A 23,927-nucleotide genomic window follows, 5' to 3' on the forward strand; every position below is an offset into this window, starting at 1 on the left:
CAGATGGGGAGATGCCATTCCATAAAACCCATTTATTCATTGTTTTATGTAGAAATTGAGAAATTCCATGGTTGCTTTTACTATATCACAAGCCACAAAAATAGCTGAGTAGACCATAAAGTCTCCTTGACATGGGAAAATAGCATAAGCAATGTTCGAAACGAGTGTTGAAGGAGTTGGCCAAAGTGAGGCTGCTTTCAGTTATCTCTGACAGGTTGTGGCAACTGGGGGAGGTTCCTGAGAAGTGGAACTTCTGCCTTTGAGAGGATCTGGGAAGCTACAGGTTGGTCAGCCTCTCCTCGATCCCTGAGAAAGTGAGGGAGTGAACATTCCTGGAAGTGATTTCCAAACACATTGAGGACAGGAGTGTGACTGGGAATAGTCAGCATGGACATAAGACAAAAATCATGCTTCACCAACCTGTTAGCCTTCTACAACAGGACAATTGGCTTGGTTGGATGAAGGAAAAGCGGTGGGTGTTGTTTCTCTCAGTTTTAGCAATGCTTCTGACACATCTCCAACAACATCTTCATAGACAAGCTGATAAAGCATGTCTTACAGAAACAGACAGTGAAGTAATTTGAAAACATACAAATAAAGAAAAAGTGATCAGGCTGTCTGAAGATGCTGTTACCAACAGTAATTATTCTGTATTTGTATTTTTACAAGATCTAGGCTAGACTTGTGCAAATAATTTTAAATTTGATGGTTAATATCTTTACAAAGAAAAGATGACTGTGTTTCCCTTAAAATAATGCGTTATAACCATAATGCCTGTGAGAAACTGCACTGATTGCCTTGTAACAAGTTGGAGAAAGTAGGTGAGCCCTCCAAAATGACTTGGAACTTGTCTATGGCTTCAGAAGTTTTTGTGAAATCTTTGCTGCAGATGTTTCCACAGGCCACAGGAAACTGAAATTCTCTATGATGTGCATTTAGGCATGTCATTTTCCAGGGAAAAATCTAACATAATAGCATAATGTTCTTGACTTATTCTGCCATTGTCCACCATGGTAATGATTTCTTGTGGACACATGATTTATACATCCAATTCAATCACATGAGCAATCCTATAAAAGGTGCATATTTTCATAGAAGTCTAATAGGGGTAAAAATCTCATAGGGCATTTTAACATGAAACTGGAAAATGAGTTGCTGTAGATATGTAATCTCTTCTGCTGAAGTCATCATAACTGTTCTGTGGGATCATGAATGACTATATCTTTAGGAAATGGCATTTTATCCATTTAGGAGGGTGATGTCTAAGAAGATAGAAAGTATATGGCTGTATAAAATAACATGTAGATTTTTGATGGAACTATAAAATATTAGCCCTTTGAGTGGGAAAGACCTGTTTATCATGTTACCAGGTCTTGTGCAGGATAAAGTGTTTCGGTAATCCTTCTAGCATACTTTAAATATCTCAAGCCGTAGTGCTTTTAGAAATACTCGCTTTGAAAAATTGTTAAACTGTACCAACCAATTGCTAGTTGGCATATGTGAAGTTCTAACAGTAAGAAATATCTTTCTGATATGTATCAAATTGATTTCTTGAAAGAGGTTATATGCCCTACCAATTTTCCTATTATCTATATGTGGAGCATAGGTTTTTATGTGAAATATAAAAAATGGCCAAAAATACATCAAAACATTTCTATTAATTCATGAAATTAAGAAAACCTTTTTACATTTTCTCCTGTCACTGATTCCATTTGCTTTATTACTTTCAGCCTCTAGCCCACAAACTTGGTGGCACAATCAACAAACCCCTTAGTGGCTGTTTCATCTCTGCTCTATTTGATTTCTCCACTCTGAGTAAATGATTAAGTTTTCATGCATTGGCTCAACCAAAATCTATGTTCACTCAACCACATCCTTTATTGATTACTTCTACTGCAAACAGTAGGCCAAGTGTGATATACATAATTGGACAGTTGTCAGGGGATGTGGGTGTTAACAGTCCTGTTTTCCCAATTGGAAACTGGAATCACCTTGATACACAAATATTCTGCACTGTTTCATTCTCATTCCTTGGACCGAGGAGTCCTTTTCCTCAGAATATATGTTTTTAACTCTCAAAGGTCTGGTTGAATGGATTTAATGATTATACCATATAATATGCTCTTCAAGTTGCACCTGTGCACTGCATATAGAAAACTAGAAAAACTGGAATTAATATTTGTCTAACACTTTAACCTTGTCCTTTAACTTATATAAATCATATGCTGTATTTCTGTGGGGGCACATCTGATTTTCTCTTCTTAGAGAAAAAAGTAGATTTAAAAAAGAATCTGTTTCTAATTCTAAAATTTAGAAGCCTTTTTTACAGTACAGTATATTTAATATTTTGTGATATTAAAAAAATTAGGAAACTTTAGTAAATCTTATTCTGCTTATTGACAACTAAGCTTTACAGTAGCATATCCTTCAACATTTCAAGCATGTTAGTTTGCAGTGTTTTAACATCCTTTTGTAGCAATGTAGTTCATCTCAGTCACATATAAATAATCGCTGCAATACTGTAAATTTGCAACCATGCTTTGGTGTGTGTCCTGGTCCATGGCAGGCTGTTATAATTACTCTGGTATCATAAGACAGGGAATTAGAGACTTCTGCCAGATTTTGAAAGTGCATACCCCTAGTATAGTTTATAATAAAAACCATAATGTAAATAAACCCCAGTCAGTCTTTTGCTACAGGAATATAATTTGAACGTGCTTTAAAATAGTGAATAAATCATAATTCTTTATCGTGCACAGGAACTTCTATTTCTGTGCATTTCTTAATTAAGACTGGACATTCTGTCTTGCTTGGTGGCTTGACATTTAGCATGCTGCACTCCTACATTAGTGACTCAAGTTCATGGCTAATATTGAGGTCAGCTGCAGTAGCACTTCAGCCTTAAAGGGAAAAAGAGCATAATACCTCACAAGCAAACCCAGATGTCTATCCTATATTTTGTAATCATGCTGCAGAAGTCTTATATTGTTAGTATGACCAGCTTTATTAAAAAAAAGGAAATCTGCAAATATTATTGTCAAAGTACATTAGCCAATTTTTAACTTCGATTCAACTATGACCTCGGGTTTATCTGATCTTGTGAGATTTGGGGGTGACACCTGCAATCCACTATTATAGGTTTGCCTGTGCGACTCCAGCAACCTTTGCACCAGCCAGTCAAAGTGCAGCAGCCCACTCAGGGAAGGATTGGCATCCCCAGACCCGAGACACAGCACCATTGTGGAGCTGCTGCTGTTCCACCAGGCTTCTAGAGCAAGAGGTGACAGCTCTGAATGACAGCAGCACAAAGTCTTACTGAAAAACTAGCCTTCTTACCTCCTCCCCCTATTTTGTCAGGATGTGAAGTCCAGTTGTATTGAAAATGTTATCAGCTGCTCAGCAGAAAAAAAAATATAATAATGGAAACTCCAAAAATCATACAAAATAATCACCTGCATTTTCATTCTTGGCCTTAAAATATGGCACAACATTCTGAAGAAGAATGTTGTTTTATTTCACTCGGAGGATACAGTTCTGCCCTCAGAGGTTCTGTATGGACTGGTCTCGTTGGTCTCAGCACAGGCAGTACCTGGACGGCTGTCCTGGAAATAAAGCTCAGTCATGGCTGAGTCACCACAAAGTAAAGTTAGTTCAGAACAGGGGGATTAGATCTTCAGCATTTGGAGACAGCATCTGAGTGAATACTTAATCTTGTCCCTGTCCTTTGCTTCAGTCAAGGAAAAGCAGATGAAACTGTTACATGCTTGGGAGACTTTATGAAGGCTGCTGAGAACGCTCATCTAAGCCAAAGCCAGGTGGATGCACGTGTATTACTTGGGAATATCTACAACGAAAGAGTAAGTACTGGTTGTAGTAATGATGTAACACAACTGGGTTTAATTAATGGTAAAAATCTGGTTTTCCATGTGAGATAACCCAGAAGAACTGGATCTGGGTGTTGTATCTTACCAGAGTTACCAAAGGAGGAGATACTGTGTGACTAAATACAATGAGGCTTAAGTTTTTGGGAAAGGTGAAAATTTCACATCGTATTTTACACACGGTTTTGTCCTAGAATTGGTAAATAAAAACTCCAAATACTGATCATGATAGACTTTCAATGTTGTGAAAAATCAGGATCCAAATCTTCATATGCCCAAAAGAGTCGTCAGTTAATGCAAATGAAATTTTATTATCCTATACATTGAAAAAATGTGGGGTTTTTAAAAAATTAATGTATACAATGTTGCGTAATAATATGCAGTTTTTAATCTCAGCTTACTTTCTTAACTACATTCAGACAAATTTATGAAATGGGTGCTGGCAGAAAATGGTTTGGCTAAGGTCTGTATTGGTAGTGGAAGGGCTTTCTCTTCTATATGCTTCCATCCAGCCCGATGACTTTGATATGACCTGTTTAAATCCACAGGTAGGCAGTGATGAACAATATTAAGCTAGAGGTAAAAAATACCATTTATTGTAGTTTCTAAGGTCTTTTGAGGTTCTTCTTTCTGACCTGTGTGCCAGTCTCTGAATTGTTCCTCTGGGGTGGATTCTGTCTGGGTGGTGGTTTCCAATCTCGCTGTGACCCTAACCACATCTGGAGATACAGCACCTGCGCTGCAGGAGCACTTGGGTTTTGAAATCAGAAGGGTTAAAAACATTACTGTAGGGTGATTCATGTTGAGCCTTTTAACTTCTATGTCAGTGTTGAAATGCTACACAAAATTATTTAGACGCAGTTAAGTAATAAAAATAATATTTTCTGCAGACCTGACAATGTGGGAATTAGGAAACCCTTTCACTATGAACAAAAAACAAAACAAAATTATGCTTTCTAAATCACCCTTTGTTGCTTCTGTTGCCTGTGGTTTTGTCAGAATTTCTTTTCTGTGTGTAGTATAGTGAACAGGCTTTTTCACTTTATCCCAAATTCCTGTTTTGTTTTTTTTTCTGGATTCCTCTTACAATGAAGTCCCACTACCAAAGTTGCTGGGCTGTTCTTTGTTTCATAAGCTTTAGAAAAATTTCCTAGAAAAATTAGACTGAGTGCTTTCTATTTACTTATGTTTTTAGCATAAATGCCTGCATTCCCATTGAAAACTAGGTTTTAAAGTCTCTAAGAACTTCCTGAAGTAACTTTAAGGTTGATCTGCAACTTAGAAGATAGTAGTGTGATGTGAAACTTTGAAAAACAATTAACTAAATTCTGTTTAACTACTTTCATATTTCACTGCTTCTGCCACCATTACTAGTAATCAATTCTATGAGAAGTGATATTTTAAGAATTAACGTCTTTTTGCTTATTCTCTAAATTCTCTTTCTTAGTTCAGAATTTGCTGCCTCAAACTGGGGTAGCAGTGCAGAAGGGAAGAAATATAGACACTTAATCTGATTAACTTACATAAAATACATAATTTAAATATACTAAAAAAAAATAATAAAGTTTTGTGATTCCCTATTTTCTATACCATTTTTTTTCCTGCAAGGTCAGCAATGGTTACCAAAACCGAGTCTAAATTGACGTTTCCTCTCTTGGATCCCTGCCTGCTTGGTGTCAGCTGTCATTGACAGTATTCTCTAAGTCATTATTCAGGTATTTTTATTCAAGTCTATACTTCCCACAGTGATACAATTTGCAGTAGTGCTGTTCTTCTCATCGAATTAAAGATATCTCTATTTATGTCCAGATCTATCCCTGGAGACCTTTAGTAAACTGGGGATATAACTTTTACTGTTCTTCCCCAAGTGACTAAGACTGAGTTCACTTTGCTCTGTCCACACTGTTGCTGTATCTCTGCAGTTCTGTCATCTCTCTGTTCCATGACCATCATTGTCTTTCTTTAATGCTGTATACTCAGTTTCCGCTCTCTAGTCATGATTGTTTTACCCAAATGTTTCTTGTTTCCTAAAATGCCTGGGTTTGTATTATGCATGAGCATTAGGTCTAATTTCTCCCAGTTTGTTAAGCAGGTTACTTACTGAACATGCAACCTCTGATGGAGGTGGCATGACAGACTCTGTCATTTCTCATTTCACTTTTCTCAGGTTTCTTATTCTGAGCTGCCTCACTCCTCTCACTAATTGCATCACTTAACGTATTATAGTTCTTAGGAGTACAGTAGACAGATGTTTGACCATTTTATCTGTTATACTACTACTTATCATTCTTTATGCATTGCTGTGTCCTCACAGACCTAATTCTGCTCTCCTGCTGTATTAAAGAAACCATAAAGACTACCTGAATTTCTATTACTCTTTTCTCCTTTCTTATTGCAGGCATATTTTAGCAATCATCAAAATTTTGATCTCAAGTGCAGCAAGTATCAGTTGGAGTCTCTCCTTCAGGTCTCTATGCAGAAGGGAATTTCAATCTTATTAAATCAAGCTGAGAATGAAAGGATAAGACAGCTCTGAAAATGTTTTCAGTCAGAGAAGTTTGTGCCATCAGGGCACAACTGGAAAACTGGAAGACATCTTCCAGAGAGCAGGCAGGCTATAGTTAATGTTAGTGACAGACATATAGAAACTACCACAAAAAGTTTGTGTCTAGCTCTGACAATAGCCGGAATTAACTCCTTCAGAATAAGGTAAATGATGAAAAGTTCCATAATTACTTGCTCCCAGGAAGACCTGTTTTTGCCTTGTCTTCTTTGTTGGTTTTGGGGGGTGTTATTTGTTGGTTTGGTTTGGTTTGGTTTTTTTTTTAATCATAAGGATGTCCAGCTTTCTCCTTAATAGGCTTGTGATCAAGATTGTCACCATAGGAGAGAGCTGTCCGTAATTATTTATAGATTTCTTTCACCACAGTTATATTCAGTTCATCCCTTTTGTAGTTGGTAGCAATTTTCAGTCTATTTCTGGTTTGTATTTGCTGTTTGGCTTATATTCACTTTGTCTAGTTTTATTAATATACTATTTATGTAAATAAAGAGATTATATCTACTCTAGCTTTCTCCACTGCGTTCTTGATGCATCCTAATATTTTGCTTGACCTTGCTAGATATTAGAGCTGGTTTGCATTTAGGACAAGGCACTGCAGAGCTGCCCGTGTTATTTCAAGGCCACCTTCCTGAGCTTGAGTTAGTTAGAACCTAGTTAAAAGTTACATATACTTCAGGCAGTATGAATTACCTCTCTTGTTCTAAAGAATTATTTTCAACTACTGTCAAATAACCACTCAGGTAGTATTATTAGGTCCGTTTGAAATTTGTCAAAGCCTTGTAAAAAATCTTCCTTTTTTACCATTTTAGACAATCTTGGCAAAAAATGTCACCCGACCTTTTTTCTGCAGTAAATAAACATTAGACAATACTGATACTAGAGCAGAAAGTTGTTGCATACTGCCACATATAATACCAATACAAAACGTACTACTTTTCAAGCCTGGATTATACTACCTAGTTTTAATGAAAGCTGTAATTTATTTCCTAGCAATTCAATCTCTTTGTCTTTAGATTTCTTCAAATCTCTTACTTACACTCTGTTGAGGTGTGCTGGTGTGATGCTTTTTAAATTAGAAGCTTGTTTCTGCAACTTTTCACTCCATCTCTGAGTTCAAAGTAGCTCCATGGCAAATAAAAAATATTCAAAAGATGAAGAAATACACCAAGAAGTATTTTAGCTTTTCAGCAGTATTGTTCAGCCTATCATGATTTTCCGTAGTTCTCTCTTTATTCCTCTTTGGTCAAGAAGTTCAGGAGATTTCTTTCTATATCTCACATAAAAATTAGTTCTCATTATACTTTTTTTTTAATTCCTCTCAAGGTATTATCTGCTGTAGTTTATACTCCTTTTTAGTGGATTCAGGAATGCTATATTTCTGTATTCTGCAGGATAAAGAGATAAAAGCTTCAAGTTTTCTATTTAGTAACAGTTGGCTTATATTTCTCCGACCATTTCTCTTTTTGTGATTAGGAATATCCTTGGGTTTTGGTATACCTCTTTTTATCCCACAAATCTGTAGGTTTTAATTTCTGTACTTTTCCATACTTTATGTCATAGAATCAATAGAATGCTAGGGATTGGAAGGGACCTCGAAAGATCATCTAGTCCAATCCCCCTGCTGGAGCAGGAACACCTAGATGAGGCTACACAGGAATGTGTCCAGGCGAGTTTTGAATGTCTCCAGAGAAGGAGACTCCACAACCTCCCTGGGCAGCCTGTTCCAGTGTTCTGTTACTCTCACTGAGAAGAAGTTTCTTCTCAAGTTTAAGTGGAACCTCTTGTGTTCCAGTTTAAACCCAGTACCCCTTGTCCTACCATTGTTTGTCACTGAGAAGAGCCTGGCTCCATCCTCGTGACACTCACCCTTTGTATATTTATAAACATTAATAAGGTCACCCCTCAGTCTCCTCCAAGCTAAAGAGACCCAGCTCCCTCAGTCTTTCCTCATAAGGGAGATGCTCCACTCCCTTAATCGTCTTGGTTGCCCTGCACTGGACTCTCTCCAGCAGTTCCCTGTGCTTCTTGAACTGAGCCCAGAACTGGACACAATGTTCTAGATGGGGTCTCACCAGGGTGGAGGAGAGGGGAAGGAGAACCTCTCTCGACCTACTGACCATCCCCCTTCTAATATACCGCAGGATGCCATTGGCCTTCTTGGCCACAAGGGCACAGTCCTGGCTCATGGTCATCCTGCTGTCCACCAGGACGCCCAGGTCCCTTTCCCCTACACTGCTCTCTAACAGTTTGTTCCCCAACTTATACTGGAACCTCGGGTTGTTCCTGCCCAGACGCAATACTCTGCACTTTCCCTTGTTATATTTCATTAAATTTTTCCCTGCCCAGCTCTCCAACCTGTCCAGGTCTCTGGATGGCAGCACAGCCTTCTGGCGTGTCAGCCACTCCTCCCAGCTTGGTGTCATCAGCAAACTTGCTGATCATACGCTCTAGTCCCTCGTCCAAGTCATTGATGAATATATTGAACAGTACTGGCCCCAGCACCGACCCTTGAGGCACTCCACTAGATACAGGCCTCCAACCGGACTCTGCCCCATTGACCATGACTCTCTGGCTTCTTTCCTTCAGCCAGTTCACAGTCCACCTCACTACCCGATCATCCAGACCACACTTCCTCAGTTTAGCTATGAGAATGCTGTGGGAGACTGTGTCAAATGCTTTACTGAAGTCAAGGTAGACCACATCCACCACCCTGCCATCATCTATCCAGCTCGTTATATCTTCATAAAAGGCTATGAGGTTGGTCAAGCACGACTTCCCCTTGGTGAAGCCATGTTGACTGCCCCTAATGACCCTCTTATCCTTGACATGCCTTGAGATGGCACCAAGGATAAGTCGTTCCATTGCTTTCCCAGGGATGGAGGTGAGGCTGACTGGTCTATAATTACCTGGGTCTTCCTTCTTGCCCTTTTTGAAGACTGGGGTGACGTTAGCTTTCCTCCAGTCCTCAGGCACCTCTCATGTTTCACAAGACTTGGCAAAGATGATGGAGAGTGGTCCAGCAATGACGTCAACCAGCTCCCTCAGCACCCACAGGTGCATCCCATCTGGGCCCATGGATTTGTGGATGTTCAGATTGCCTAATTGTTCCTTAACCCAGTCCTCATCAACCAAGGCAAATTCTTGCACTGTCCTGACTTCCTCTGGGGCCTCAGAGGTATGGGGCTCCTCAGGACAACCTCCTTTTTCCATTTTTAGGTTTTCTTTTCTAAAAGTTAGTATCACAGTAGTAAATCAGGACCTTTTTTCCCACAAAGGTGTTAAACTTTGTGAAACGATAGTGACAATTCCTAAATGGCCTGGCTGGAATCAGTATTAATACTTGGCATTGTTGTAGTGATTTGTATGTTCAAAATACTACACAGACAACAAAAAACCAATTCAGCTCCTGAGGAAGATGAGTAGTGTGATCTGGATTTTAGAAGTTAGGAAACAGTGATGGAGAGTGATTTGCTTAATACCCAGCCATGAGTCATTCTGTGGGCTGACCTCTCAGCTGTGATGTCTCTGGGGTGCCAGAGGAGCAGCCTCTAATGTTGAGATAAAATATAGGTGACTACAAGTAGTTTTTACAATTCTTTTCTTCCTTTTTTTCTTTTCTTTACTAGGGGAACTATAATGAAGCCTTTGAATATACCAGTCAGGCTTTTGAGGCAGCAAAAGCTTTAAATAATTTGCCCTCAGTGGGTGAAACAAAGACTTACCGTGGCATTGTGGAGGCTCATAAGCTGATGGTGGCATTTAAAAGCCATATAGAAGCAGAAGATCCCATCAGCCTCAAGTACCTGCTGGAATGGAAGGAGAACAAAAGTGACATGTGCACTGACCCTCTTACAGTCGGTAAGACATTGGTTATGAAACGCATTAGTGCTGTATTGTCCTCTACAGTTAAGTCGTTTTTCTTGTAGAGTTTTATTAAATTATTTCCTGGGTTTAATCCTTGTGTTGAATGGAGGTTAGATTTACTCCTTTGTGTGCTTATTTCATAAGCTGAATTAAATAGGTTTAAATACAATATAGCAGGGAGAAATAGATATGCTATGATTGGTAACTTTTTTCAGTGCTCTTTTCCAAAACATGACGGTTACAGGCAAGCAGTGTGTATTTGTTTAGTCAAATATCATTATTTTAATCTTAAAAAATATAATAATAATATTCATTTGCAGTCAGTTGTTCAAGTGCATCCGAAAAGAAGTTTCCTGCTACTAAAAGTAAAAAGTAATTTCTGCTTGACATGGTGAACATAGTTCTGAATTCAGAAGAACATGCTGTTTTATTTTTGGCATCCTTATACTTGATATTGGAGGTGAAGAGAAAAAAAAAAGGGCAACTCTGATTTCTTCACTGTGTTTCCATGTCTCAAATAAAGAGTAGAGGAGGAGTTTGGAGTAGACCTCTTTCTTCATGGGTGGAATTTTCTGTACTTTATTTTCCTCTATGCTATATGTCCATACAAGACAAACCAAATTATGCATTATCACCAAGTATTAATAGTACTGAACTGTATTGTGCTGGGGAAGGGAGATAAGTCTACTCCACCTTAAAACTTCACTCTCTGCCTTCCTGTGGAGCACCTGAATCAGGAGAACATTGGAAATAAATGACAGCTGGGCAAAGTCATTACATGGAACTTCAGAGTTACTGTGTCCAAATTCCCTCTCATTTATCATACTCTCAAAGAACTGCTTGTCTATCCTTTCCTTGTGTATCTTTTCCTTTCATGGAAATGAAACAATTAAGTGTAACTTCAATTGTGGAATTTATATATAAAATAAGTGGTTAACAGCCTGGTAATTGAAGATATTAGGGGGTTAACAGGAGTCAGGGTAGCAGAGGCAACACTGGAAGCAACTAAGAATTGTGGAATAAGGATGTTCATTGGCATGCTGAAGAGAGAACAAATTAGGACTCTGTTTAGAGTTCCAGTAAGGGTAATAGGGCGGTTCTTTCTCAATGATAATGTGTTTCTTTGTCAATGACTGTATATATTTATGATTTTTGCCTTAATAAGTTAATATCCAGCACAGTCACAATCAGATTTTGTTGGCCGGCAGAGTTAATTGGGTGCGTGTCTCCTGCAAGGGATACTAACTAAGTTTCTAGACCTGTAGGGAAGATGCCAAGAATTCCAGCGGAGATGGTCAAAGAAGAATGCAATGTCAATCAATTTTATATGCATTTCATCTGAGGATCATTAGCTGTAGCTGATGTAAATAGGAAGCCAACAGAAATCAGAAACAACAGGGAAAATAAATAAATAAATAAAAACAGGAGCCCCGAAGAGATAGGATGATCTTTGCATCTTCAACGTGTATTTTACTTCTTACACCTAAAGAAGTTTTCTATTCAACTTTTATATATTGCTTTTTCCAGACTGTTGCAATACTTATTTGTATCCTGAAATGATGTGTGCCCCATTAAGCTTGAGTTTCATGCTGCTCTTTAACAGGACTTCAGGGATAAAAAGAGTATCATTAGAAGAGACCTTTATGTCATGGCAAGCGTGGTACCAGAAACAAGTTTTACCTGCTGAGATTCTTTTCCTTCAGCATTTCTACCTAGTTTACCCTCTGTTACTTTTGGTATTGTGGTTTTCAATTCAGTTCCAGTTAACTCCAGGAACCCTGTGGCTACTGCATATTTAGCAGCTCTTCCAGTTCAGTATCATTCTTCTCATTAGTGCACCATGCTTACTCTCAGGATACCCAGATTACATCCAGGAAAACATAGTGTCACATTGTCAGCACAATCTGTAACATTCTTCATGCTTTCTGTGCCAAATCTCTAGTTAGTACTGGCATTACATTTTTAATATCTGTGTCTGGCAAAACATGACCTGGCACCAGTTCAATATCCGGATTCACCAGCTTTGAGGTTCAGGTAGAGCCTTTATCCTACCTTCCAGCAGAATGTCTGTGTAACCTATAATGAACTCATCACTTTGGAAATTCCTGCTGTGATAATAGAACAGTATTTCTAGCTCTTTCAAACAGCACAACATTGATAATCTACTAGATTTTTCTCAGTCTTTTTGAGGATAAAGCAGCTAAAGACAAGAAATGGTAGTTCTTGATCTGCAGGGGAGTGTAATGAAGGGGAGAAGGAAGATAATCCATTTTTATTTCTAGCTATTCTGACTGGTTAATTTTTCTGTGACAAAATAAATAAGACTAGTTTCTGTATTCGTAGGCAAAAGAAATCCTTAGGCTAGTGGAGGAACAATTACATTTAAATTCACGTATTGCCAGATACCTTATGTCTTTCAACCAAAGCTTATCTTCTAAATTAATCATTTCAATAACCAGGCAGGAAGAAGCATTAATTACTCAATTTACCTCAACATTATTACTAAAATGGACGCTTTGATCAAAGTTGTCATGGAATTGTTTCTATCTGCTGTATTTGACTAAGTCACCTGACTTCACTTACAAGAGAGTTATTTATGCTGTTGTGAGATGCCACTGCAAGAACAAATACATTTTTATTGATCTTCTTACGTTTAGCTAAACGTATAAAAAAATCATTGTTGGCAGAATCAGTAGGCAAAAAGGCTTGTGACTTCATGTGAAAGTCTAAAGAGAAACTCACAGCATGAGTAACGTTGTCTGATGAGAAAATATTTCACAGGTTTTTCGATAAATAATCTCCTGACTTGCCACCCTCTAAAAGTGAGACTAATAATTAAAGATGCTGAAGACAGGGAAATTTTGGATCGGATTTTGGGTATTGATTACATGAAACACTGACCAGGAATTATGTTTTCTGTAAGTCTGGTGATTCTCTGTCCAGGTCATTGCATCTGGCAGGGCAGTGCCTCAGCAGGAGACCTTGGATGCTTGAAATCATCTCAACATTTTTAAGAGTAGATTGAAAAGGTGTTATTTTCGTCATACTAAAAAGTCTTCAGCTGTTTTCTTGAGAAATGGTATATGCTTTTAACCATAATTTAGTTCTACATTTCTTGACTTTGAAGAACTTCTTAAAATTGACATATTTCACTGTAGGTTTTCTGTGTTTGTTTTGGTTTGGGGTTTTGGGGAGTATTTTTGGTGTTGTTTTGGTTTTTTACTAATAGCTAGAAATGCAGCATAAATTATTGTTGTACCTATATCATTAATTGTGAAGTCTTGTTATCAATGGAATTGTCTTGTACCATCAGCTTTAGCATGATCAGGACTATTTCTAGCATTCCATACCTGAGCAGCCTTCGATCTGATTTAAAATGCATGTGCCAGCTAAAACTAGAGCTTGGAAAATAACGAGCTTTTGTTCTTACTCCCAAATATGTAGTCCCTCAATAGTCTTTTTCCAGCTCCCGCTCATAGATGTATGTAACGATGCATTCCATAATGTGAACAGCTCCTTTTTGTTGTGGAAAAAGTCAAATTGTAATCCTACCAATTAACATTTTAAAAATATCTTTAAGGTATTTTGTAGTCATTTTCTTGTAAAAGATGTGTCTAGCACAAAATTGTTAATGTGTTGAAGAAAAGAGACCTTCCCAGGTGCATTTTAGATTAGACTTGCATGTGACTTTGCCATTCATTAATAAAAGGATTATCCCTAAGAAATGGTAAAGCCAGAAGTGAGATATGAGATCAAAGATTACACTAAACAAATTCTAATAACATTTCTCTACTGTAACTTGCCACGACCATGTAATTTATGGGCCATTTTGGTAATAGTGTCCAACAGTAGAACAGTCTGCTACATAATGTGATAAACTGCTTTTTTACTGTCTCTTCTTTCTGAAGTACACTAATTCCAGGAAAACTTCTAACATTGCAAATCTTGTCTTTCCTCCATTAATAAATTATGTTAGTTACCTCAAATGCATGCTAATAAAACTGTTCTACCTTGGCACTGTACCCTAAATGCTTGACTGTACTTCAGCAAATCAAAACCAATTTTCATCAGGAAGGTGCATTATAAATTATACTTCGTATTTGCCCAGTAAATATTCATCAGTGGTAGCAGATTTTTTGATCTGAGAATATTTAAGAGAATGAAAAGATACGGTGCCCTGATCAAAACTACAAAAACAGCAAGTCTTTGTACCTTACACAGATGTTCATCCTTAAAATAATTCTTATATGATGTCAGTGGAAAGGCAGAGGCTTGTGTTAGAAGATTCCTTTCACTGCTTATTTCTTATCTAAAGCTCTGTCATAGGTTTTGGCAAATCATGATACTGATGTGAGACTACCGGAATTGTGCATGTGCTCCCTCAGAGCCCCTGTTTGTGTGTCTGTTATATTGTTTGACTCGTTTATTACTTAATAAATTCTATTCTGCAGTTAACATGTACAAAAGGCAAATATATAGGCTTGTCTGGTGACTGAAATTATCATGCAGTCTTAATATTTTCTTTTAATGTTTCTCCTTGATAGTACATTAATGGGTTTTGTAACAAACTTGTTGAGTAAGGATAATTAAAGGTAAATGTTGTCAGTGCTGAGGTAGCTAGATTGAATTTGAACAGGCCAAATGATGGTTCTCTTCCCAATTGCCATGACTAATGCAAACTGAGAGTTTATTCATTTTTTCAGAATGTATTGTTAATATGACCAAAAATAGTGAGAAACAGAAAAGCTTTTAGAGACAGATTTTTGTATTTTCTCAGCAAATACAACTGAACATGAAAGAAGGGAATTATACATTTGTTCACACTGTTAAATAAAAACACTGATTTTTAAATTATGGAAAGAGTATATGTGACCAAGCACAGGCTCCAAGGCTGTCCCTGTGCCAGAGGCACAAAGGCTCACTGCTTAATAAACGTGTTTCAAAAGTAGCTCAAATGCTTCAGTGTGTCCTGTTGAGATTCACAGGATGGCTTCTGCACATTTCTGTGGGGTTTACCAAATAGGATAATTTGCTCACTTCCAGAAAGAAAAAAAACCCACAAAAGTGTAGTTAGAAATACCAAAGTGTATACATTTAGGAAAATTATCAGAAAAAAAAAAATAGTGATGGCTAAGTCATTATCTTTTTCTCTTTGAAATTTTCTAAACTTGTATTGCCTCTTCTTATTCACACAACCTAGCACTCATCAATTGCTGAATTTTAGCTTATCTCACTTTGAATTTAAAAAAATCTCAGTCATTTTTTGTACTACTGCACCTTTGATATTAATGCAAAATACCTTTAAGTAAATGTTGAAAAACAGCGTGCTTACATATAGGTGTTGATTACATGGAACAGGTGTGTTTCAGAAAATCAGCTTATGTGGTTCATGTGTCTTATTTATTATTAACTGACGGTTGGTTATAAGTATCTGACTATGCTTAATGATATGCTCTGATATTTTTAGAAAGTGAGAGTGATTATTGCTTGGGCTGCAGAAAGAATCAGCTGTGAAGAGAAGAACTGAGGGTGACAGGGAAGTTATTTAGCATATTGTGATCAGTGGCTGGCCACACCAGATTCCCAATGAAGAGTCTGAGAATGCAGTTTGAACATCTGTGTCAGTTTTGTTTGGAGTGCAGTAGCTTCTCTTTTCTGCTGATGGCTAAAGTTTGTCTGAAAAATACAAGGGGATGCTGATATTCAGTTTTTTCAGCTATGATTTCTTTCTAAATACTGCCTTAAATAACTGGATATTGCTAGACAGGATCAGATCTAGGCCAGGTCTGTGGATTGGCAGTACCAGATTTGAGAGAAGGTTTTGTAGAATATTTTAATGTTTAACCATGGAACAATGTGTTAGAAGTTTCTTCATAGTCTTTGCCAAAAGTTGGCAGTTCTTGTATGTCTAAGTGATGTTATAACTTCCTAAATTATCGTCCTGTCTAACGCGATTGTGAGTGTTCTTGTCATCTACAGTTATATAAAAACATCTTAACCAGAGGAGAATTTGGATCTCATTTAGATTTTTCTTCCGTCTGATACTTTCTATGGAAACGTCTAAATCTCACCATGCATTTGCTTTAGACGCATCCCGTGCTAAACAGTGTTGGCATCCAGCTGTGTTTTCTCAGACAGGCTTTCTAGATCAGCAGAAAATGGTTCCCTAAATAAGGCAAATTGCTCTTTCTTGTGGAAAAGAAATGCTGGAAGTGGTGTTCAAACTACGGTATATTGTCAGACCCTTTAGTGTAGCTTTATGCACTCAAGTAGCGTAGCTTTACACATGACACTGTCAGTACTTCTACCAAAAGTGGATTTCCTTACCAGTTTAAAAAGTAAAATTCTTGGGGCGGAAGCTCAGTCCTGCTCTGATCTTGTAGGACACGGGTTTTATGCTCTCATTCTCAAAAGGGAAATTGATCTTCAGAAAGAATCAAAGAGCAGACTTTCATGTTTTTGTTTAATATTGAGAAGGTTGTTGCCACTTAAACTTCATCAAGAACTTTTTATTGGTGCTGTCTGCAAACATGCCAGCTGAGAGAGATTGACCTGAAGTCAACATGAAAACCGCTCTCTACTGCAAACCCTTCCTTACCAAAAGCTCCCCAAGAATCTTTGGATGCAGAAAATCAAAGCCGAGACAGAGAAACTGTATTCAGTGCATATTTTCTGTAACAGAACCCTTAGGTCATCTCAGGAGTCACAGTCAGTGTATCAAACACCTTCCTTTTCCTTAGTCTCCCAAGCCAGCTTGCTTCTCTGCATCTTTGAGGGGTTTTTTTTCTGAGGTGCCTTCCCCTGTCTAGACGTATTGTTTTATGTTTCTCTTATGTTTAAGTAACAAATTGCTGTTTTTATTAAGACTCTGTGGTCTAAAGATAGTCAAGAGTGAAATTATTTACCTTTAGAATGAGCCAATCTATTTTTAAAAAGTGAAACATCATACTTCCTCAATTAAAGTGTTTATGAAACTATACTTCTTTTGCCCCAAAATACACTTTTTTTTTCCTTTCTGTAATCATCAGGAATATTTTGTGAATTTTATGAATGCTTTATTTTAGTTTTCTTCCTTGACTGTCTCTTCTGTGCCCTACTTCCCTTCTGTTGTCTCTCTTGTTTTTCCCCTTTATGTTGCAGATTATTCTCTCTCCCTTTTTGGCCCCACACCTTCATTCCAAATCACAATTTTATGTATGTTTTCAAAGTAGCTAGCATGTAGCTAGCATGTCAACCTATACCTTACTAGGTAAATATTTTGTCCTTGTGATAGAACCAATATGGGTTTTTTAGGAGTGGTGTTTCAGTTTTTTCATATTTACCATATTGGGACTGCTCTTCGTGCTCTGTGTTTTTAGTTTTGTTGTGATCAGAGAATACACTGGAAAGAATGACACTTCATATTGGGTATCTTGGTAAGCCGGTTAATAGAAAATTGTGAAGTATCAAAGTAGCCTTTAAAGAGATCTTAATCACCTGTGTGAATGGATTGACTAAGTTTAAGTGTACAACTAGGTGATTAATTAGTCCGAAGACCCAAATGCATGCTTAAGTAGATGACCATGCCCTTAGGCTCATACACTTGTTTTTACTCACTCAGTTAAGCATTCAATTTTATCTGTAATACAGAATATTCCCATTTAAGGGCTCATCCAAGTCTTGCCACAGAGCCAAGTAACTGTACAGTATTTTCCATAGTGTGTCATACAAGTACATGATTTTGACCATGTAGCTACTACCCTGTAATACTGACATTAATAAGTATCAGATGCGGTAATTGATTGGAGAGAGCAATTTGAAATTGTTCTGAATCAGATTTTTTCATAATTTTTACACAGTTGCTACAGTATTTTGATACAATTCCTTTTCCTGAAAACTGTGCCGTATTTTTTTTAACTTTTGAGGTCTAGTTGCTATGGATGTTTGACAAATGCAATGTAGCTGATGACAGCTCCTGTGAGGAATAAACCTTCTGCAGCAGTTTTTGAAATGGGAACTGCAAGTGCCCAGCACCTTTCACATCTAAACCTTGTGATTATTCGTGTGCTAATCATAATGTCTGTGAAAGCTGATGCTCAAACCATGTTTTTTTTTGTGAAAGTGTGTTTCATACTGCCTGATGTTTACAGATCACATGTACATATTCAGCTGTCTGATTGTGTCTATGCGTCTCAACTGGGCATCTAAGTGATAGTGCTGTGCCTTCAACTCGTTGCTGATGTAAAATTGAACCTGAAAAACGCAAGATGAGTATGGCATATAGTAGTCTTGCTCAGCTCATGGTGTGCACCCAAGGAATTTGAGGATAGAAACTTTAGATCATGCCCTAGTAGCTGGTGTCAAAGAAAATCAGAATGTTATGGATGGTAGGAATGAGGAGGACAGAGGGATGCATACTGCGTGGAGTTGGTACTTCTGGGATATCCACTGACTTCTTACCCTGGGTGCAGCACTTTTAGCCCTCTATTTATTTCTATGCTTTTTTTTCTCCTGGTAGAAAATGTGACTTCAGGGTGCTGTGGAACCCAGTCCTTTGGCTCCAGTACCTTTCAATCTGCTGAACAGCATCTTGAGATGTATAATTCCCCAAGAGTGAGTTTATCCTCACTTGTACCTTTAGCTCAATTTTGAGAATAATATAAAAGAAAATTATTTTTTATTTTGTCGAGATTCATACAAGTACACACACTTATGCTGCAGTAAGAACAGAAATGAGATGAAACATTGACGATTTTAAGCATTAGGGAATCAGCTGATATATTAGAGGATAACTGGGTTTGTGTCCTTGTCATCTCTCATATATCTTGAAATGGCTCACTGTTTACATGAGGGAAAGCAACACTGCAGTTACTATATTAAAGTTGTTAATAATGGCTGCAACAAGTTAGCTGTGATTACCAGAAAAAGATGGTATAAGCTAATGATTTTGAAATTTGATTTAGATAAATTTGATTTTGTTTTGGTTCAAAATAAAATATTTCTTTCCCTCACATACTTTGCTAAGTTTTTAATGATTGTACTGCAATTATGTTAGCTGTTTGGAAGGCAAATGTACATGTGGAGTATACGTACGTGTACATGCAGAGAGAGAAACTGCATGGTGAAGAGAGTTCCCATTTCCATGTTGCAAATATGCTAAAATTATGGGCTGAATATAGCTTTTTGTTATCCCCATAAAATTTTGTTGATTGAGGGGTGGGGAGAAGGGTATGTCGCACAAGTGTAACTATGAGCAGAATTTGTCCCTTTTATCTGAGATGCATTATGAAAAGCTTCTAGGTAAGCAGAGGTTCAAGTAATTGGGGGTATTGCTAGGTATGATATTTGTGCTGGGAAACATAGCTGAGATAGGTGGAAGGCTCAGAATGAAGGCATTATAATAAATAGATTCTATTATATTTTGTATTTCTGAAGAACAATGCTTGAGCATTTGTGTTGAGAAGCACTGGAGTATGTATTACTCACTAATCATAGGTGTAGTATGTTCAAGGAATGATCATGAAACTAAAATCTGGAAGATGCACAGAGCTCTAATACATCCATAGGAAAATACGGGGTTAAAGTGGACTATATTTTAAGCAGTGTTCAGTTGACTTGCTGTGTGGGGAGAGACTGAGCAGTCCTGGCTAATGACTTGTAGGTACTGAATCCTCAGGTCTCTCAGGTGGTTTCACTCGACCAGTTTCAGCAGAATGATGAAAAGGTTGAGATAAAATAAACTGACAGTTGCTACTCATGGCAGGCAGCAAGCTGTACCCTGGCAGATGAGACCCTGGGAGCCCTCTTTTTTAAACAAAGGCTTTCACTGCAGTGAGCAATGAACTCCACACAAAAAGGGAAAAGGAGAGAGAGATTGGCAGCTGGTGACCGACAGGAGGAGGGAAAGGAGGGAAACTGAGAAACACAGCAATTGTTGGCTAATTAGAAGCCGTTCCCACCTACTTAATACCGACCCATTAAGCAGAAAACACTTTTCATCTTACTCTCGCTGCTATACATGACATTATACTCCAATCAATACCCTCCCACTGGCTGCCCCAGTGCCCACAAATGAATACACTGCAGTTCAAGAATGCAGTAATTGAGCTGGGGCAGTGAAACTGCAGCTCTCACAGTCAAGATCTTTCTCTGAAGATACTAATGTAGGGTTTGTGATGCTTGGATAAAGAAGTCAAATCCCTCTATTGACAGCTGTCAACAATTGGCAAATGGATGAAGTCAGCAATGAAGCCATTTTAACCTTTGCTTGAAGAGAAAATTAGTGTTTATTTTCAGACTATTTTTTCTCAAATGAGTAAGAGATCTAGGGGCTCCGCACCCAGATGTCTAGATTTTCCAGGGTATTTTGAACTCTGATCCTTAGTTACACCTACAGAATATATATATGCACATCATTATATACACACAACAATATATCCCACAGGCTTCCCTGTCTTCTAGGAGGTTTTGAGGTAGCCCTAAGCTTTTAAGAGGATTTACAGCTGCTTTTTTTTTTTTTTTGTAGGCTGCACATACTGGGGCTTTTTAAAAAAATTTTCATTTTAAGTCCTACTCTGATTTTTAGGGGGTTTCTTAAAATGCAGTTTGGACTGTCTCAACAGGTACATTGTGCATCCGATCCAGGATCCTACTTTTTGACCATTAGGATCTTAACATTTAAGTTCTACATTTAGATTCTTGCAACTGTTTTTTTATTTTTTTTTTCGAATTAAATCCCCCATTCCCTGAGCCATCTGTACACGGTCTGCAGCATAAAGTAATACTGTGCAGACTGCAGTAGAATTCCTTCTTCATGCCAGTTTTGTCACCACAGAATCAAAACAGCAGGGCACTGTGGCTCTCTTGTCTTGGTAAGAGTGAAGAAGACATCAGTGTGAGTCCTCTGGAAGTGCTGGAATGAGATTCCAATGCAGTACATGTTATCTCTCCATCCCTTTCAATTCCAAGCTGAACTGACTATCAACTCAGGAACTTAGATTCCTTACAGTGCAAGTTTGAAACCATCTTTTCGATTCAGGTAAATTGTGTGTACTGCGACATTCAACATTTGTAGAAAGAGATCACCATGTTCTATTCATTGTCACAATAATAGTGTGGCATTTGCAGTGTAGTATTTCTTCAGATGGTGTTTGCTAAAGTACTTCTTACGTACATAACTGTAAAATGTGCTGTTAACTTGCTCAGCTGAGCCTTGAACCCTTGAGTTAGGTAATAGGTATGTGCAATAGCCTTACCTGAGGCTCTCACCATTTAACAGCTGATCTGTATCTGAGTAAGAACAGTTAAAGCTGAGTATAGTCAATAAGGCTGATACAGTAGAAAATATTTTGCATCCTTTGAAACTGTAAGCCAAGTAACAAGAAACTGTTAGTTTGTTGCCTTTTGCCAGTTGCATGGTAATATTTCCCTGTGAAGATAGTTCTACTAATAAGCTTAATTTGTTTTCATATATTGTAAAGCACCTTTCAGCCACCCTTTTTGTGTGTGCTCCCTGAGTTTCTTTTGATGGCGAGCTTAGAAAAATATTTGTCCTCAATGTGGTCTCTAAATAGGAAAGAATTATCTTCTGATGGAGAAAGCTGGAATCTTTACCATTTATGAAGATGCAAATACCCACAACACGGGAGTTGGTTATGATAAGGCAGTGGGACAGAGGTTTTAATTCCTTAGCGATACTTGGATAGGACAATCAAAGCTACGTTCAGTTTCCACATAGGTGCAATCTGCTTTTTAAACTGTGAACTATGGGACTTCGATTCATTTGAACACAGAGGTGTAAAAGCTCAGTTGTAACTTTGACTAGATGCCAGTTAGAAGAATCAGAAGCAGGCTAGGGAAAACACGAAGAGCAGTTGGCAGTCCTTCTGTTTCCCAGTGCCAAAGCCTGTGGGGTTAATTTGAAGATACTCAAATCACCTTGGCAACATCATCTCTAGTATTTTCCAGAACTGTGTAATTTAATGAGGCAGGACAATAAACATAGGATCATAGAAACATAGTAATGGAAGGGACTTTAAGAAGTCATCTTCTGCTCCAAGGCAGGAGAAACTGTATTTATGTCATTTCTAAGAGAAGTTTGTCTTACCTGTTCTTAAAAATATCTGGCAATGAACATCCCACAGCACCCATGGACATCTGTTCTAAAGGGTAAAATGGTGCAGAAAAAGGAAAAAAGCTAGCAGGTTTTTCTTTTATGTCTAAAGGGGAGTCAGGTGGGGTGCTTGTAGTTCAAAATCTGTTATTTCCATTGAGGACTTCAAATTCACTCTATTTTTGCAGCAACATTGGAGAAAGGAATTATCTGACACAAGCTGGAAGAAAATTTTATAGTGTTTTCTGAAAATAATAGTTATGAGGATTGCTTAGTCTAAGTATTGATTAGATATGATGGAATGTAGTTCCTGCTTATGAGCATGATTGATGGAAGGAGGCAGAAAGAAGATGCAAGGATCCTGTTTCCTTTTTATGTATTTTCCAATTATATTGTCCAGGAGGATTAGTCCATATCACTCATCTGAGCACAGCAGGTTGGTATCTGCTCCAGAAGGGCAGGAAGAAGAAGGGCTTCAGCAGCAAGAAAGAGACCTGTGCAAAGGGGAGGGTTGCTGCTTGTTCTTAAATGGTCTCTTTAAGTGCTGGGAAGCTTTGTTATTCAAAGTCTCTTACATAATTCAGGACTCTTACATAAATTTCTAAAGCAGGAAAGCAGCTAAATTTCTGAATTCCTCTTATTGAGTTAATCTATTCCTACTTCAATGCTAGCTAGAGATGCAGCTGAACTCCAATGAAATGTTTTAGATCCTTATTTATGATTGAGGATGTTTTTTCTAGAAGCCCAGACGTGAGGTCTGAACAGTCTCTATATCCATTCTAGACTGTATGTTTTGATACTTCAAAGAACAGAATCAGATATTTCTCCAGGTTCAGAGTTCAATAATTGAATCCATGTCCTCAAATAAATAAAATTACAGTACTGCCATGTGCCATCACAATTCTCAGTTCTCATAAAGCTGTACTGAGTCCCGTTTTGCCAGTCTTTTGTAAAGAAAAATCAATTTATTTACCATCCAAATGACTCATCTTTTGAGCCTTTATCAAATGCTTTTATTTCCTTTTCATCGATTATTTTTTATCCTCCCATGGCAGCTTAGGGCTTTTTTTGCCTTTTTTTTATCTTGGAACCCCTTCTAATAGTCTTATCTGCAGTAGTTCCCTAGCTCCAGGTTCTCAAGTCAACTTATCTGAATGTCACTTCTCTTTCTATCCTAACATTTAAACATAGCTGCCTCCATTTAGTAAGAGCTTCCTACAGAGGAGCTTCTACCTAAGTTAAAGGCTGGCAAGGCTATTATTTGCACAGGATTCATTCATGAAAAAACGTCCAAGGCTATATTTGTCTTCTGCAGAAGATATAGCTAAGGGAAGAGAGTACAAAAGCATCCATCTTCAAATAGATCAAATGATCAATAAAACCCACTCACATTCCATCCAGCAAGCATTCTGCTCAGGGAGACGCTGCTTCAGGAAAATGACTTCATCAGTGTTGAACAGAAAGAGTATCCTGTGGAAGTAGTTATGGCCAGGCAGTTAGCTGGTCTTCCATGCATTCTTTCACTCCA

At 37.8% G+C, this 23,927-nt stretch overlaps 1 protein-coding gene across 9 annotated transcripts in view; it reads left to right on the plus strand.

Annotated features, from left to right (window-relative positions):
• Positions 1 to 23,927, plus strand: part of TTC29 (tetratricopeptide repeat domain 29) — a 343,118-nt gene that overhangs the window by 275,056 nt on the left and 44,135 nt on the right. For all 9 annotated transcript variants that reach the window (XM_071808005.1, XM_071808004.1, XM_071808007.1 and 6 more), the window contains 2 exons: positions 3,734 to 3,857; positions 10,071 to 10,302. In XM_071808005.1, the coding sequence (XP_071664106.1) occupies positions 3,734 to 3,857; positions 10,071 to 10,302 (356 nt within the window). The remainder of the gene's footprint in view (positions 1 to 3,733; positions 3,858 to 10,070; positions 10,303 to 23,927) is intronic.

The sequence above is a fragment of the Patagioenas fasciata genome, chromosome 4 (assembly GCF_037038585.1).
Source record: "Patagioenas fasciata isolate bPatFas1 chromosome 4, bPatFas1.hap1, whole genome shotgun sequence".
Lineage (NCBI taxonomy): Eukaryota > Metazoa > Chordata > Aves > Columbiformes > Columbidae > Patagioenas > Patagioenas fasciata.